Source organism: Triturus cristatus, chromosome 4_2 (assembly GCF_964204655.1).
Source record: "Triturus cristatus chromosome 4_2, aTriCri1.1, whole genome shotgun sequence".
Taxonomy (NCBI): domain Eukaryota; kingdom Metazoa; phylum Chordata; class Amphibia; order Caudata; family Salamandridae; genus Triturus; species Triturus cristatus.
Window position 1 is genome coordinate 250,049,532 of NC_140586.1, and position 14,354 is coordinate 250,063,885.

General features: G+C 42.4%; 1 protein-coding gene across 2 annotated transcripts in view; it reads right to left on the reverse strand.

Moving 5' to 3' along the window:
• Positions 1-14,354, reverse strand: part of GUCY2C (guanylate cyclase 2C) — a 489,600-nt gene that overhangs the window by 316,235 nt on the left and 159,011 nt on the right. For both annotated transcript variants that reach the window (XM_085601431.1, XM_085601430.1), the window contains exon 9: positions 4,869-4,954. In XM_085601431.1, the coding sequence (XP_085457557.1) occupies positions 4,869-4,954 (86 nt within the window). The remainder of the gene's footprint in view (positions 1-4,868; positions 4,955-14,354) is intronic.

Below are 14,354 nucleotides of genomic sequence, written 5' to 3' on the forward strand. Positions count from 1 at the left end.
GGCAGAGGCAATGGCTGGTGCAACCTGCAGTGCATCCTGGCGAGGGTCCTGGCCCTTATTCTTTTTACAAATTAAGCACTGTTTACAAATTAGTAAACTCTTAAATCTGACCTGTCGGTTAAAGTGAACAACGGGTGCAATGCATGCCTCCACTTGAAAAATATGCCCATATCTCTTTGGTGTCTGATGGAGTGTTCATGAAGATGATGTTCATGGCACACAAAGACTGCATGCATTCATTATTGATGAACCAACTGTACAAAATTCTGAAACGTATGCATGTCTCCTCTACAAAAATCCACATGATGGTGCAGTTCGCCATCTCCTCCGGGGTGATACAGAGTACGAACACCTGATCAGTGCCTCTCGAGGTATAAAAGTACATCTGCTTCACCTAGATTGTTGCCGGCACCTGTTTTGCTCCTGTCAGTGTCTGTAAGAATGTGTCCCTTATGATGTGTTCGCACCATGGGCCGTATTACGCATTTTCATTGTTTGCGCCCAGTGCAAACAAGGAAAATGCACCCTATTACGATGAATGCACTGCCCCAGTGCAGCCGCGAACTTGCACTGCCGTGGGGGTAGCGCTTTCCTGTGAAAACACGGAGTGGTTGCTCTGTGTTTTCACAGTGCAGGCGGCAACCCGTCTGCACTTTTGAAGAGGATTAAAGATCCCCTTGTAGCCGGGTGCAGTCAGTGACTGCACCCGCCTGCAAGGGGATGTCTGAGGGGCGCATTAGACCCCTTTCCCACCTCCAAAGGGCTGCTCTCAGGGGGCGCACTCACAGTCCACCACCTTCTACGTGGCGCACCGTGACTGCACCCCTTGAGAGCCTCTTTTCCTCTGCGCCCGCGTCTCTAATATGGCGTGGGCGTAGAGGCAGAGGAATTCCCTCATTTGCATAGGGGCATGCCCCTATGCAAATGAGGGAACGCCCCCTGAAGGTAGCACTGGCGCTTTAAGTTCACCTGCACTATCGGTATTACTGAAGGGGACGCACAAGCACCTGCGCCCCCTTCTGTAATACCAAAGTGCCCCGGGGCGCCCCAAGTGGGCGCAAACGCCCCTTGCACCCCCAGGGCACTGACTGTAATACGGCCCCATATGTTTCTGAATGGAGAACCCCAAGTTGCTCTTAACAGTTCTCAGTGACAAAACCAGTATGTCGTGGGCTCTAGTAAAAAAAAGAAAGGTAATGCCCCCACTAACCACTTTTGAACAGTGAAATACAGCAATACTCAGGGTTTAGAGGGCCCCTCTGCCCACAGCTCACTTGGTTCTGAGAAAGGAATTTCCCTGCTACACTAGTTACCCAAGGAGCCCCAAATGCTGTGTCCCAATGCCTCAGGGAAGCAGATGAGGATGCACCTCTTGAGCTGGTCTGAAAACTCTGATGGTTGGGAGAGTAGATCTGCACCTCTCCTTAAAGTTGACAAGGTTGAGAGGAGCCCATGTGTCATCGCTCACCAAGCTAAGGGTCTGCCATTGCTCTGTGAAGGTCTGGTCACCTTATAGAAGATCTGGACTGACTTGCGTCGTAGGATAGCTCCCTGGAAAGGTAAAGTATTTTCTTGAGCCTATAGTATGGAAAATGGCTAGGTCAAGAGGAGGCCTTACTTCAAAGTATAAAGTTATGGAACCTGGACAGGACACTAGGCCCTGATAGGCTCCCAATGTCAGGTAGCTCCCCTGACATCACTAAAAGACAACAGACTACTCAAGCCTCTTGCTCAGAGATTTTTGAGGTGCGGTTGTGTTGAGACACTCGCCCTCCCCGAGGGTTGAATGTGACCAGTGGTAATCACCATGTCGATGGGGTGGCACAAACAGCGCTGCATAGTTTGTGCACACTTTTAGTATTCTTTCAGAGAAAGCTCCATGTTCCTGCTCGGCTCCCTGTAGGCCCATAGGACTACCTCTAACTACCAGCCTAAAGCTTGAAGAGCACTTCCACTTAAAAGAGCCTCGCTGAGATTTCAGTCGCATGACTGCCATTACATCCAGCTCAACGGGAAGCCCAGAACCAGCTGTCTTCATTCAGCATGTGCAGCTGTGAATGCTACCTTGCAACCAGAGAAGGCATCACACTGCAGATCAACCAAAGGCAGTAATTCTTTTCTAGTCTGATCGTGTGCCGGGGAAAACGTTTAAGTTAGCCTCTTTTATTAGGAGCAATGGGGACAGGCCTTCCACATTGGAAGGGATTCCCTACATCAAAACGTGTGACGATCAGTCTGTTTCCTCTCAAAGAGAGCACACATACTTGATTGATGTCTTTCTAAGTGTGCTTCAGTGTGAAGCGCATTCATGTCTCTATTCTTCCAAAGAATGTGTTGTGCTTGAGTGGTGGCTGTCGAAGAGTACATGATGGTGTGTAAGGAAACTGTTTTTTTGCAGGTTTCCTCCAATGTTTTGTCCCCATTTGGACTATTAGCTGCTGGTTTTTTCTACTTTTACTTTGAGAGTGCACTGAGGCCTGCTAACCAGACCCCAGTCCCAGTGTTCTGACCCATTATCTATGCTATGTTGAATTGGCTTTACCCAATTGGCAAGTGCTCATTTACTTATATATAATCCCTAGTATTTGGTACCTAGGGTACCAAGGGCATGTAAGGTAGAGTGTCCACGCAGGGCTGCGGCACTGTTTGTGCCACACTGAGTGTGGCAAATTACAATATGGCTACCAGCCTGCCACTGCAGACTGGAAGAGCAGAGTGTACACTGCTTGTTTGACTTTGCCATTAAAACCAATGGCAAAGCCATCTTTCCCTTAATAATATTTGTTTAGTAGCCCCATTGGCTAACATGGGGTTACTGGCTGGCATCTCAGCCTGGCTAACTTCTGAATGGGACTACCTAAGAGAGTATTGTAAGGCATCAAATTAAACGTGACATTACATCCGTATTTATGCCCAAGTCGAGATTAATGTCACTTTTAAAGTTCAGCAACTTTTAGAAAGCTGCCACTTTGTGCCCCAGCTAGTCCAGTGGCCTCACAAAGGTTCTGCCACACAGACAGCTGTCTGCCCACCTGGGGAGATGTGTAAATGACTCCCAGGGTCAGGAACAAAGGCAATTGCTGCAGAGTGAGGTGTGACCCCCTCTACTCCAGGGAGGCTGCAAGGGGTGTTAGCCCAAAAGGCTAGCTTCAAAGGGCACAACACACTTGAATTGGCTGCCGTTTGTACCTGTAAACAAGCTGGAGACAGGGGCCAGTTAGGGAAAACCCATCTCCAAACCAGTTTTCCCGTTGGCAATTAGCCTTTAGGTAGCCACACCTCTGGGGTGGGCTACCAAGCTCCCCACTGTTTAAGAAACGTCCAGATCTCGAGAATGCCAAGAATATTGCGCTCTGGGATTGCCAAATGCAACACATCGAAAGAACCTTGTCACCAAAGAGGAGGGACCTACTAGCCCATTGTCTATTAATCATGCTCTCCACTCTGGCATTTTCTTGGGATATAATGGGCACCCCAGGCACCCTGAAATTCAGTATACTGTGGATTTGGAGAAAGGACCAAGAGAGGAGTATCCTGCTGCATTTTAAGCTGCATGAAGAGAGGCTGCACTGTTAGAAGGACTGCGCCTGCCGCACTTTGGGCTAGTGCCTCCTGATCTGGGGAAAACTTGATTCCCAGCCCCAGACTGAAGCAGTGATTTCAAGGGTCAGTCGGCTGACCCCCTGGAAAAGCACCAGGGACATCAATGCTGTGGAAGCCCAAACCAACAAAGCAGTAGTCACTACTGAGGGATCAACGCTGGTTGCCGCTGGGCATGCTAAGCGACAAATCTGAGACAGCCAAAAATTGTACCCATGTCTGCCAGAACCAGGGGAGCTGTCAGAGATGAGGTTTGTTGCCCAAGAGGGACACTAGCCCTCGCCAAGCATATTCAATGTTACAGCTGTGTCGCGAGATAGGAAGCCCCACAGCAGCTGGCTTTCTACTGTTGCAGAGAGGACGTCGTGAGATCCCCAAGTGCCATGGTAAAAGTTGCTTCAACCCACCTGTGGACCCGAGGGATCAACAGCACCTCACCCCAGCACTAGGAGCGTCTTTGAGCATAATTTCTGCCTGCATCCCCAGCATCAGTACCACTTCATTATCGTCTATGGCGGTCGGATCCTAAAGGCTGAAACTGGATTGCAAAAGGCACTGGTGGTCAGGTAACTGTCCAAAGTAACCTTACTAAACTCCTAGACCTCTGCTTTGTCGGATTTGGTTGCACAATACAAGTTGGAGTCGCCAAACTAACTGTTTGAAACTATTCAAAAGTTTGCAAAGTTTTTGTTGATCAATGCTTGTTTGCTGTTGGATTTTAAAGTATTTATTTCTTCTACCATCTGTATCTCTGAAACACTACGGTGGATTTTGATGATCAAGGACTCTAAAAACTCATAAAAAATATGCTCTATTTTTATAATTTGTTGTGTCTCTTTTTTGTTGTTTGGCTGTCTTATTCCGTTGCTTGGTGCTGCTAAATGCTCTACACATTGTTCCTTTGCTAAGCCTTGCTGCTCAAAGCCACAGCTACTCAAGAGTGAGCTTAAGGTTTGCAAACAAGCCTGACTTGACCCAAGACAGTTTTTGCGAGTGTATTGTAAGATAAGGCCCCTCAGCCATATCATATAATACACCCAAATTCTCACATGGTGGATTTCAAGCACAGCTTGCTGCAGAGCAGGCCTGCAGACTCAAACTTGGTTGGTGCCTGTCAAACTATAGAGAGTGCACTCCTACCCAGTTGGTGTCTGCCAAACTATACAAGTAGGATCTTCTTCTTGCCTCGACCACACATAGAGTAGTATTATATTATACCTGATTGGTGTCTGTCAAAAAGTACATGCACCCACAGAGTGCGCTCATACCTGATTGGTGTCTTTTGAAGTATACAAGAGCGTCAAGTTCCAGTCTCGGTCTCCAGCATTGTCCAGGATCAGAGGCCTCCAAACACCTAAGAAACGGAAACACTGATGTGAGTACAAGGCAGCAGCAATCTTAGGGCCGGACTGGCCTTTCAATCCATCATTGGGCAGTTCCCTGGTGGGCTGGAGCCACTGGAGGCTAATTTTGAAAGCCTGGGTCGCTGCTGGTGCCTGTGTCAATTTTCCCAACTTTCTGAGATTAACTGCAGCAGGTAAAGGGGTTGTCAATAGAGATGGAGAGATATCAGAGAGGGGAGAGAGTGGATGGATGGAAAGAGAGAGAGCAGAGAGGAATGGAGACAGGACTGATTTGACCATTTTTGCCAGGGGTGCTTTTGGTTCCACAGCCTAACCATAAACAAACTGCAACTGCTGCAACTCAGCAACATTGCTGCAACCTATACTCTACTGGTGAATGAATGAAACTGTATATAAGTGGGGTTTTAGCTCTTGAGCACTGCGGGTGCGAGTAAGGAGATGTCATATTCTGCTACGGTGTTTGTGAAGTGAAAGCTGGCGGTGCAGGGGTCTGCCACACTCTGCACTCCCGTTACGACATGTTAAATTGCAGTTAGGGACACCTCAATACTTCAGCATTTAAAAGTGGTGTCATACACCCATGTTTGTGAGATATTAAAATAGACCTCGAGAGTATCTGTCAGCTCCTCCTGTTGAGGAGATGTGTGGTGAAGCATTAGATTACAGCAAAGATCACATTGGAGCTTCCTGAGAAGACAATGATTTCCTGTGGCTTCTATTGTGAGAACTTGAAGTTACAGTTCAGAGGATAGTTAAAGGCGCTTCTGCAATAGCAAGAGAAGTGCAATTGCGCCTTCTAGTGGTAAAATGATGGATTACAGCTACCTAATATCTTTGCCTCCTCATTTAAAGGTGAGTTGCAGTACATGTATACAATTCAAAAACTGCTGTATATATAACTCACAAATCCTCGAACAAAATAACAAATTGCATGAACTGTCCTCCAGTGGTTAGAAGTGCAGGTACAAGGGGCGGAGTCTGGCCACCGACTGAAATGGCCGCCTCTGTGTAGAGCTCTGGGGCTCTGGAGGGGAGAATTCTTCAATTCAGCTGTCAACAGGTGTCCTTGGAGCCAGAATGAAAGCAACATGAATGAGACAACAGTGCCATAACTTTAAGGCTATTTTTCACATGAGAAATTTCAGTTAACCAGCTCTTCAATGAAAATGAAATCTGTCTTTCCTTCAGCTGAGATTCACAAATCATTCTGTCAGGAAGCAGTCAGCTGCTCAAGAGATAAGTGAATTTCCTTGCTAACTCTGAGGCAACTTCAGGGGAATTTAATTACTCTTGAACTTTGGTTGACCTCTTCACACTGGCAGAGGGGAAGAGCAGGTGTTTTCCTGTCAGGGAGAGTGTGGAGGGAAAATTAGAGCACCATTTCTGTAGCTGAGAGAGTCTGTGAAAAACAACTCATTCAGTCAGGAAACAGCTTGATTCTAAAGAGTTAAGAGAAATTCCCTTTTTGAAGTGGAAAGACTGCTGTGTGTTTTTGAATTGTCTTTGAATTGCAGTTGTATTTCTCACAGATACAGGAGAAGCATAGACTTTGTTAAATAACATGGGAATTCCTATCAGCAGAGTGTGTAGAGGGAATTTGGCTAAAAAGGGGAAAGCTGTGTGGCATTTCTGACACACTGTTTTTCAGCAACCCCTGTTTGAAAATATGCAGCCATAATTTTTAGAATCCCAGAAGTCTGTGAAAAAAGGACTCATTCTGTCAGGAAACAGTCTGATTCTAAAGAGTTAAGAGAAATTCCCCTTCTTGAAGTGGAAAGGCTGCTGCCTGTTTTTTAATCGTTTTTGAATTGCTCACATTACACAGGAGAAGCATATAAGAACTTTAAACTCTGAGGTATTTATCTCTCTATTTGACAGCTTAGTTTCTGCCATGTAACAAGGGGATTCCTATTAGCAGAGAGTATAGAGGGAATTTGGCTAGGCAGGGGAAAGCTGTGTGGCATTTCTGATACCCTGTTTTTAGCACCCCTTGTTTGAAAACATGAATAATTTTTTAGAATTCCAGAAGTCTGTGGAAAAAACAACTCATTCTGTCAGGAAACACAGCAGGGGAAAGTCGTGTGACATTTCTGATTGCCCGGTGACTGTTTTTCAGCAACCCTTGTTTTAAAGACATGCAGTCATAATTTGCTAGAATCCCAATAGTCTGTGAAAAATTACTCATTCTGTCAGGAAACACAACCTGATTCTGAAGAGTTAAGTGGAATTCCCTTTCTTGAAGTGGAAAGTCTGCTGTGTGTTTTTGCATTACTCTTGTACTTCTCACAGGGCGCAGGGGAAGCATATGAGAACTTTCAAACCTAAGGTATTTCTCTTCATTTGACAGCTTAGCCTCTTCTACATATTTAAGAAGACAAGGTAAATCCTACCAGCAAAGGGTGCAAAGCGAACTTAGATAAACATGGGAAAGCAGAGTGGCATTTCTAATAGACTGTTTTTCAGCACCCCTTGTTTGAAGACATGCAGCCATAATTTTTGAGAATCCCAGAAGTCTGTCCATATCCAAATATGTATTTGTGCTTATAGTGTTACTACCCAACTGCTTTGTGAGACGACTGGATATCATATTTGGTTAGTAGGCAGCACTTCTTTCTTGTTTTCTCTAACATTGAAGTATAACAGAATGGCCAGTCGAAAACCTAATAGAAAGCCTTTGTTTACACAAGTAGTAGGGAACACTCTACCTTCGGGCACTTCTACTTCTGTCCCACAAGATACTGCTTCTATGGACCTTATTTTAAAAGAGATCTCTGCTGTGGGACAACGATTGGGATCTATTGGGATCTATGGATGTCAAAATCTCAGATCTCGCGACAGAAATGAAGTCTATGAGGATGGACCTAAATTCTTTTCATACCAAAGTGGAAACTCTAGATAAACAAACCACCCTTTTGGAAGAAAGATTAGATAATGCAGTGTGTTGGGGTCCAGATATCTGGCATTTAAAACAAAAAGTAATAGATTTGGAAGACAGGGCCCGAAGAAATAATGTTCGCTTTTATGGAATTCCAGAAAAAATAGAAATGAATAATGATGTGAAGAGCTTGCTACTAACCTTGATACCGCTGCTACTGAACATATCTTTTGAGCATCCCCTTGAGTTGCAGAGAGCTCACAGGATTCGGTCAAGAACTTCAACTTCAACCCTTGAATCTAGACCTAGACCAATAATTGCGTGTCTCCTGCATCATGAACAGGTCCGTCAAATACTAATAGCTGCTCGCAAACATGGTCCTTATGACTTAGAAGGCCATAAAGTATTTATTGCTGCAGACTTTTCCACTGAAACCAATGTCAAATGAAAAGCGCTCCTGCAACTTAGGCCAAGACTTCGGAAATGGGATATTAAATATGGTCTTTTAGAACCTGCTACAATGTGGATCACAATGGATGGGAAATCAAGAGATTACATAGAGCCTAAAGATCTGGTACGCTTTCTGGACAGTTTATAGGTCCAACACATGTACTTAACACCGCCACCCCTGACCGAAACAATTATGAACAGTCAACTTCAATTACAGAATGATCCTCAAACCCACCGTACTGGTAGATTACACCTCCGTACCTTTAAGAAACAGTCTGACAGGGATAAAGTGGTCCACTGTGTAGAAGTACTCACACAGGAAAATACCAGAGACAAATCGAGATCACCTCTGAAGTCATCCACGTCTTTTGATAAAGTATCTGATGCTAAACCTTCCACTGTTGCTTCTTCCAGCTAGATGAGTATATATGCATGCTATGTAGTAATATAATTTTATTACTGTTTTACTCCAGTTATTACCTCTGATGGATATGATTCATTTCTTTTTCTCCTACATTGTTGTTCAATACAACATGTATATCTCATACTGTATTTGTATATACAAATCTCCTAGATGGACTTTATAACTCCATGGCTTGGTTCGTTGCATAATCTGTTTACCACGTGTGGTTTTCGCCCCTGAGGAGTCTGCGTCTCGCATTGAGGTTTAGACCCACCGACGAAAGATATTAATTGTTTGTAGTGTTCTTTTCCTTTCTAGCAGGTAGATAGATGTACTTACACCAATTGAAGTTTAGTATTAACAATATTTTGTGATCATATTTGCACATATTGGTTTCAGGTTAATTATCCTTTTTTTTTCTCTCCTCCTCGCTTCAGTAATTTTCCATTACCATATTCCCACATCATTTATCAACCTTCCTTTCCCTTTTATCCTCTTTGATACATTCTTACACAATACAAACATACTCTAACATTTCCAATTAGCATCATGACAATTAGTCCTATGCACATTGTGTCTATCAATGTCAATGGCTTTACTAATTACATTAAAAGGAAGAAATTTCTTCCTATTTAACCTCCAAACATACAGATATTGCTCTCATTCAAGAGACACATCTATCCGGTATAGAATCAGAAAAATTCAAAGGAGATTGGGTAGGCCAGATTCTTTACAGCTGCAAACCTTCTTCTCACACATCAGGAGATCTTATGTTCCATACTATTACTATTGTAGCCATTCTGATACGGAAAACACTGCAATGTCAAATACTACAGTCCTGGTCAGATGAAGATGGTCAGTTTGTTTTAGCCAAGCTTAAAATCGGTAATAATATATTAGGAGTGGGGTCCATTTATGCCCCCGTTGGAAACAAAGCTCTTTTTTTCCTTCATCTAAACAGAATTCCAACAGAGATGGGAATTTACAAAATAGCTCTGGGGGGTGACTGGAATCTTGCCCCAGATGTGATCTTAGACAGAACGGGCCCCATAGACACAACACATGGCAGAGATAGAGCGATACTGGGAGACATCCGAGAAGATCATGGGTTGACTGACATTTGGCGTTTATTACATCCTTCAGATAAGGGGTTTACATATCACTCTGCAGTACATGATTCCTATTCTAGAATAGACTATCTCCTTATTTCACATTCTATCATACCACATGTACTTGATTGTGATATTTTAGAAATTGCACTTTCAGACCATGCTCCTATCAGTCTACCGCTTGATTTGGGTCTGAAACGTCCTTGTAGGAAACCATGGCGTTTAAACATATCCCGATACAAACTACTGACAGAAAAAGCACAATTACAATCACATTTGACTACTTATATGAAAGACAACAAAGGTTCAGTTTCTTCACCACAATATTTATGGGCAGCTGCAAAAGCCACCATTAGGGGGCAAATTATGAGAGATTCTGCCATAGCAAATAAACGTAGAACAGAACAACAGACTATTTTAGAAAATGATATCAAAACCCTGACACATGCTCATTTTACCAATCCAACCGAAGCTTCCAGATGTAGATTGGAAAAGGCTAAAATGGAGCTTAATACACTATATACTTCGTAAGCAGAATATATGTTATATAGACTTAAGGCTCGAAATTACGAACAAGGAGAAAAAGCCGGTCGTTTACTAGCGGCACGATTAAAACAGAGAGAAGCTATCACAGATATTCCAGCTATTTATAATTCTGAAGGTAAGCTAATAACTGAGACCCAGGAAATAGCTAATACATTTGCAGATTATTATGAGAAGTTATATAGCTCAGAGTTTGATGATGATCACCACAGAGATCAGGAATTTTTTGATAAAATAACACTTCCCCACCTCAATGAACAGGATCGGCTCATACTGACAGGCCAAATAACAAAAGATGAAATTGCCCAAGCAATCTCTAATCTTCCATACAATAAAGCACCGGAAGAAAATGGTTTTCCTGGGGAATTTTACCGTTGGGTAAGACCAGAAGCAATAGACGCCCTTTATGAGGCCTATAAAGAAGCAGAGGAAACTGGTAGCCTCTCCTCTCTCACAAATAAAGCTATCATAACGGTCCTTCCCAAACCTGAGAAAGATCCATTATACTGCAGTAACTATCGTCCAATTTCCATTCTGAATACAGATTCAAAGATATTAGCCACCATTCTCGCCAAAAGACTCAAACAAGTTATCGCTAAACTCATACATAATTCTCAAGTGGGATTCATGCCAGGCAGAAATTCTTGTAACCATCTACGCACTTTGGCTCACATACTCTGGCTTTCCAAGGATGCTGGAGAAGACAGAGTAGCCTTATCCTTAGATGCCAAGAAGGCCTTTAACCGAATTGAATGGAGCTATATGTTCCGTACACTACATAGGCTGGGGTTAGGCAATGAATATATCTCTAAGGTCAAATGGTTATATGAGACACCATCCGCACAAGTGAATTGTGGGGGTTTCCTTTCAAAATCTTTTTTAGTGCAAAGAGGTACCCGCCAGGGTTGCCCTTTATCGCCCCTTTTGTTCCTTCTTGCACTTGAACCGCTGGCTGCGGCAATAAGACAGTGTTCACAAATAGCAGGCATTTCTACACCAGCAGGGATCTCAAAAAAACTTCTTTATGCAGATGACATATTGCTCACACTTACTGATCTGCCTACTTCACTCCCTAGACTCATGTCTACCATTTCGTGCTTCTCGATCATTTCTGGCTACAAAGTCAATTGGAATAAGAGTGAAGCTCTACCATTGTCCAGGGGTACAACATAAGCAGCTATTTTGGGCTATAATTTCCAATGGAAAGTGGACCGCCTGAAGTATTTAGGTATTTACATCAACACAGGCTTGAACGTATGATTCAAGATAACTTAGATCCGCTTATTGCCAAAACAAAGTCAGAGTATGAAAAATGGTCCAATCTTAACTTGTCTTTTTGGGGTAGAGTACAGGCAGTGAAAATGATTATAGTGCCCTGTTTCACTTATGTTATAGGTATGTTGCCTTTGACAGTTATAATATCAATATTGCGAGATATTGACAAAGGTATTAAAACCTTTATTTGGGGATCCCTGAGACCTAGACTTAAAATCTAAAAATTGATTGCTCACAGGCGATATGGGGGTCTTAGTTTACCGTGTATTGAGCATTACTAGACAGCCCTCCATTTATCTCAATTGGTTTATCTTTGGCCCAGACAGGATGATCCCCCACTATGGGTTCTCATTGAAAGACAAACTGTACAGGCAACTTCAGGTTTGCATATGTCTTACACCCATAAATCACCTGCTTTACAAACTTCCATCCATATTGTTCAATCTATGCTTAAGATGTGGATGCATGCCCACAAACTCCTTAAGAGTGACCCAAGACTGCTTGGAAAGGCTCCCATATGGCATAACACTGATATTAGAATAGGTAAACAGACTATATCCTGGGATATATGGGAGAGAGAAGGTATTCAAATGTTGGATCACTTACTCACTTTAGAAGGTGAGCTTCAAACCTTTGAAATGCTTAAGATAGAATTTCAACTCCCTGCCTCCCAAGAGGGGAATACTTACAACTAAAACAAGCCCTATTTCGTAGACTAGGACCCTTTCCTTGGATAGTTGAGGATTCCCCAGTGTTACAATACTTAAAAATTTGGGGGAAATTCAAAGGCGTAGTCTCTGGATTTTATAATCTCATAGTGCATAAATTACACTCATACCCATTACTTGCACAGCTTCATGTCATATGGGAAGGGTTAATTACTGTAGCTTATTCTGTTGAGGAATGGGAGGATGTTATTATGAACATGGATAAGGGAATCAGAGAGGCCAGTATGAAATGTACTCTTTTCAAAATTCTTCATAACTGGTCACCACAAAAACTCAAGTCAGCAGGTTTACTACACCGATCTACCTGTTGGAGGTGCCCACAGGAGGACTGTGATATACTACACATTTTATTCCGATGCCCAATTTTGAAGGAATATTGGTCTTCCATAACTGCCTCTACACACAGAGCTATACAAGTGTCCATTCCTTTAATGGAAAAATTAGTTCTATTACATGATGTTACTGATCTCCCAAATCTCACAAACCAAACAAGACGATTGATAGCTATTGCACTCACTGTAGGAAAAATTTGTATATTAAGACATTGGAGAACACCACAATGGCCTACATATAATGAATGGCATATTGAAATGTATAAAATAGCATCATATGAAAAACTCATTTATAGATTGCAGGACAATGTTGGAACATTCATCCAAATTTGGAACCCCTTTCTAGCTAACAAATGCTCTATTTCTGGTAATATTTCAGATTTTTCTTCTAATTAGGAACTACAATAAGGGAATTACTTCTGTTTTCATTTCCTTATTAATTCATTACCATCATTATTTATATTCATACTGTTGATGTTACCATTAGGACTGTTGATGCTTTAGCCAGTAACACTGTTATTTGAATTAGGACTTACTGTTCACCTATTTGAAATTGTTGAGTTAGTGGGAATATCTTCACTTGAAATATTATATTTGTATTATATTATCGCTACTATCTTCCAACTATCTATAATACATGGTTTACTACATATTGTATACTATCTTTATCATCTCCTCCCTAGTCCACCTTTCCTATTTCTTACTTTCCAAGTTTTATGAGTACCTCAACTATTGTATCTTATGATATCTGTATTATATTTTTTATATTTAAAAATCTGAGAAGGTAACATTTCATAGTAGTTTATTGTGTGGCCATAATTTGATTTGTTTATTTTCCTTTTTTAATGTATTGTTTATAAACTTTCATGCACTTCTCAATAAACATATACCAAAACAAAAAACAAGTGCAAGTACAAATGATATAAGAGCTCACTCTGCTGTAAGAGAAAGAGACTATGCTTTATTTACATTTGTCAGTTTGAAGTGGGAATATCATTTACAGACGATGCCCCCACTCTCCCAGCACCATCGTTCCGCCATAGCTCATTGTGTAAAGTCCAACCCAAGTCAAGGACATGATGAATCTATGTGTTTTTTCCAACTATACTTTTGCACTATTGTTTGTCTGAATCCTTTTCCTTTGAAAACAACTTACATGTTCTTGACTTTTTTCGCATTTTGTTCCCCCTTCTCTCTTTCCTCCCCTGCCTCCCCTCCTCTCTGCTTCCTCTGCTCCTTGGTACTTAATGATGTGCTGCTGCATCTGACTTCGTTTCTTCTACAAAAGTATTTTTAAGCTACAATGGCACTTGTCAGAATGGTAGCTGTGCCAGCATTTTTCTACAAAAAAATGTTTGGATCAATCTGTGTTCCTGACAGTAGTGCCTTTTGCATTGGGAGTGGGACATGCACGTAATTAAATCGGAAATCTCTGGTACTTCTGTGGTTGTGGTGTCCACAAAAGATATATTGACAAGTGGCTGTCAACCCCATGATGGCTTCTTGGACCAGGCAACCGACTTTACAGTATATCAACTGCATGGTGGTCGTTTGGGTTTGGAGGCAGAGAAAAATCGGGCAGATTGAGCAAAATAAATCCGTCTCAATAAGTCAAGCCACTGGTGCCCCTGCCGTCCCTCTCATCTTTTCTATGGTGTTTCTGAAAACCCTTGTG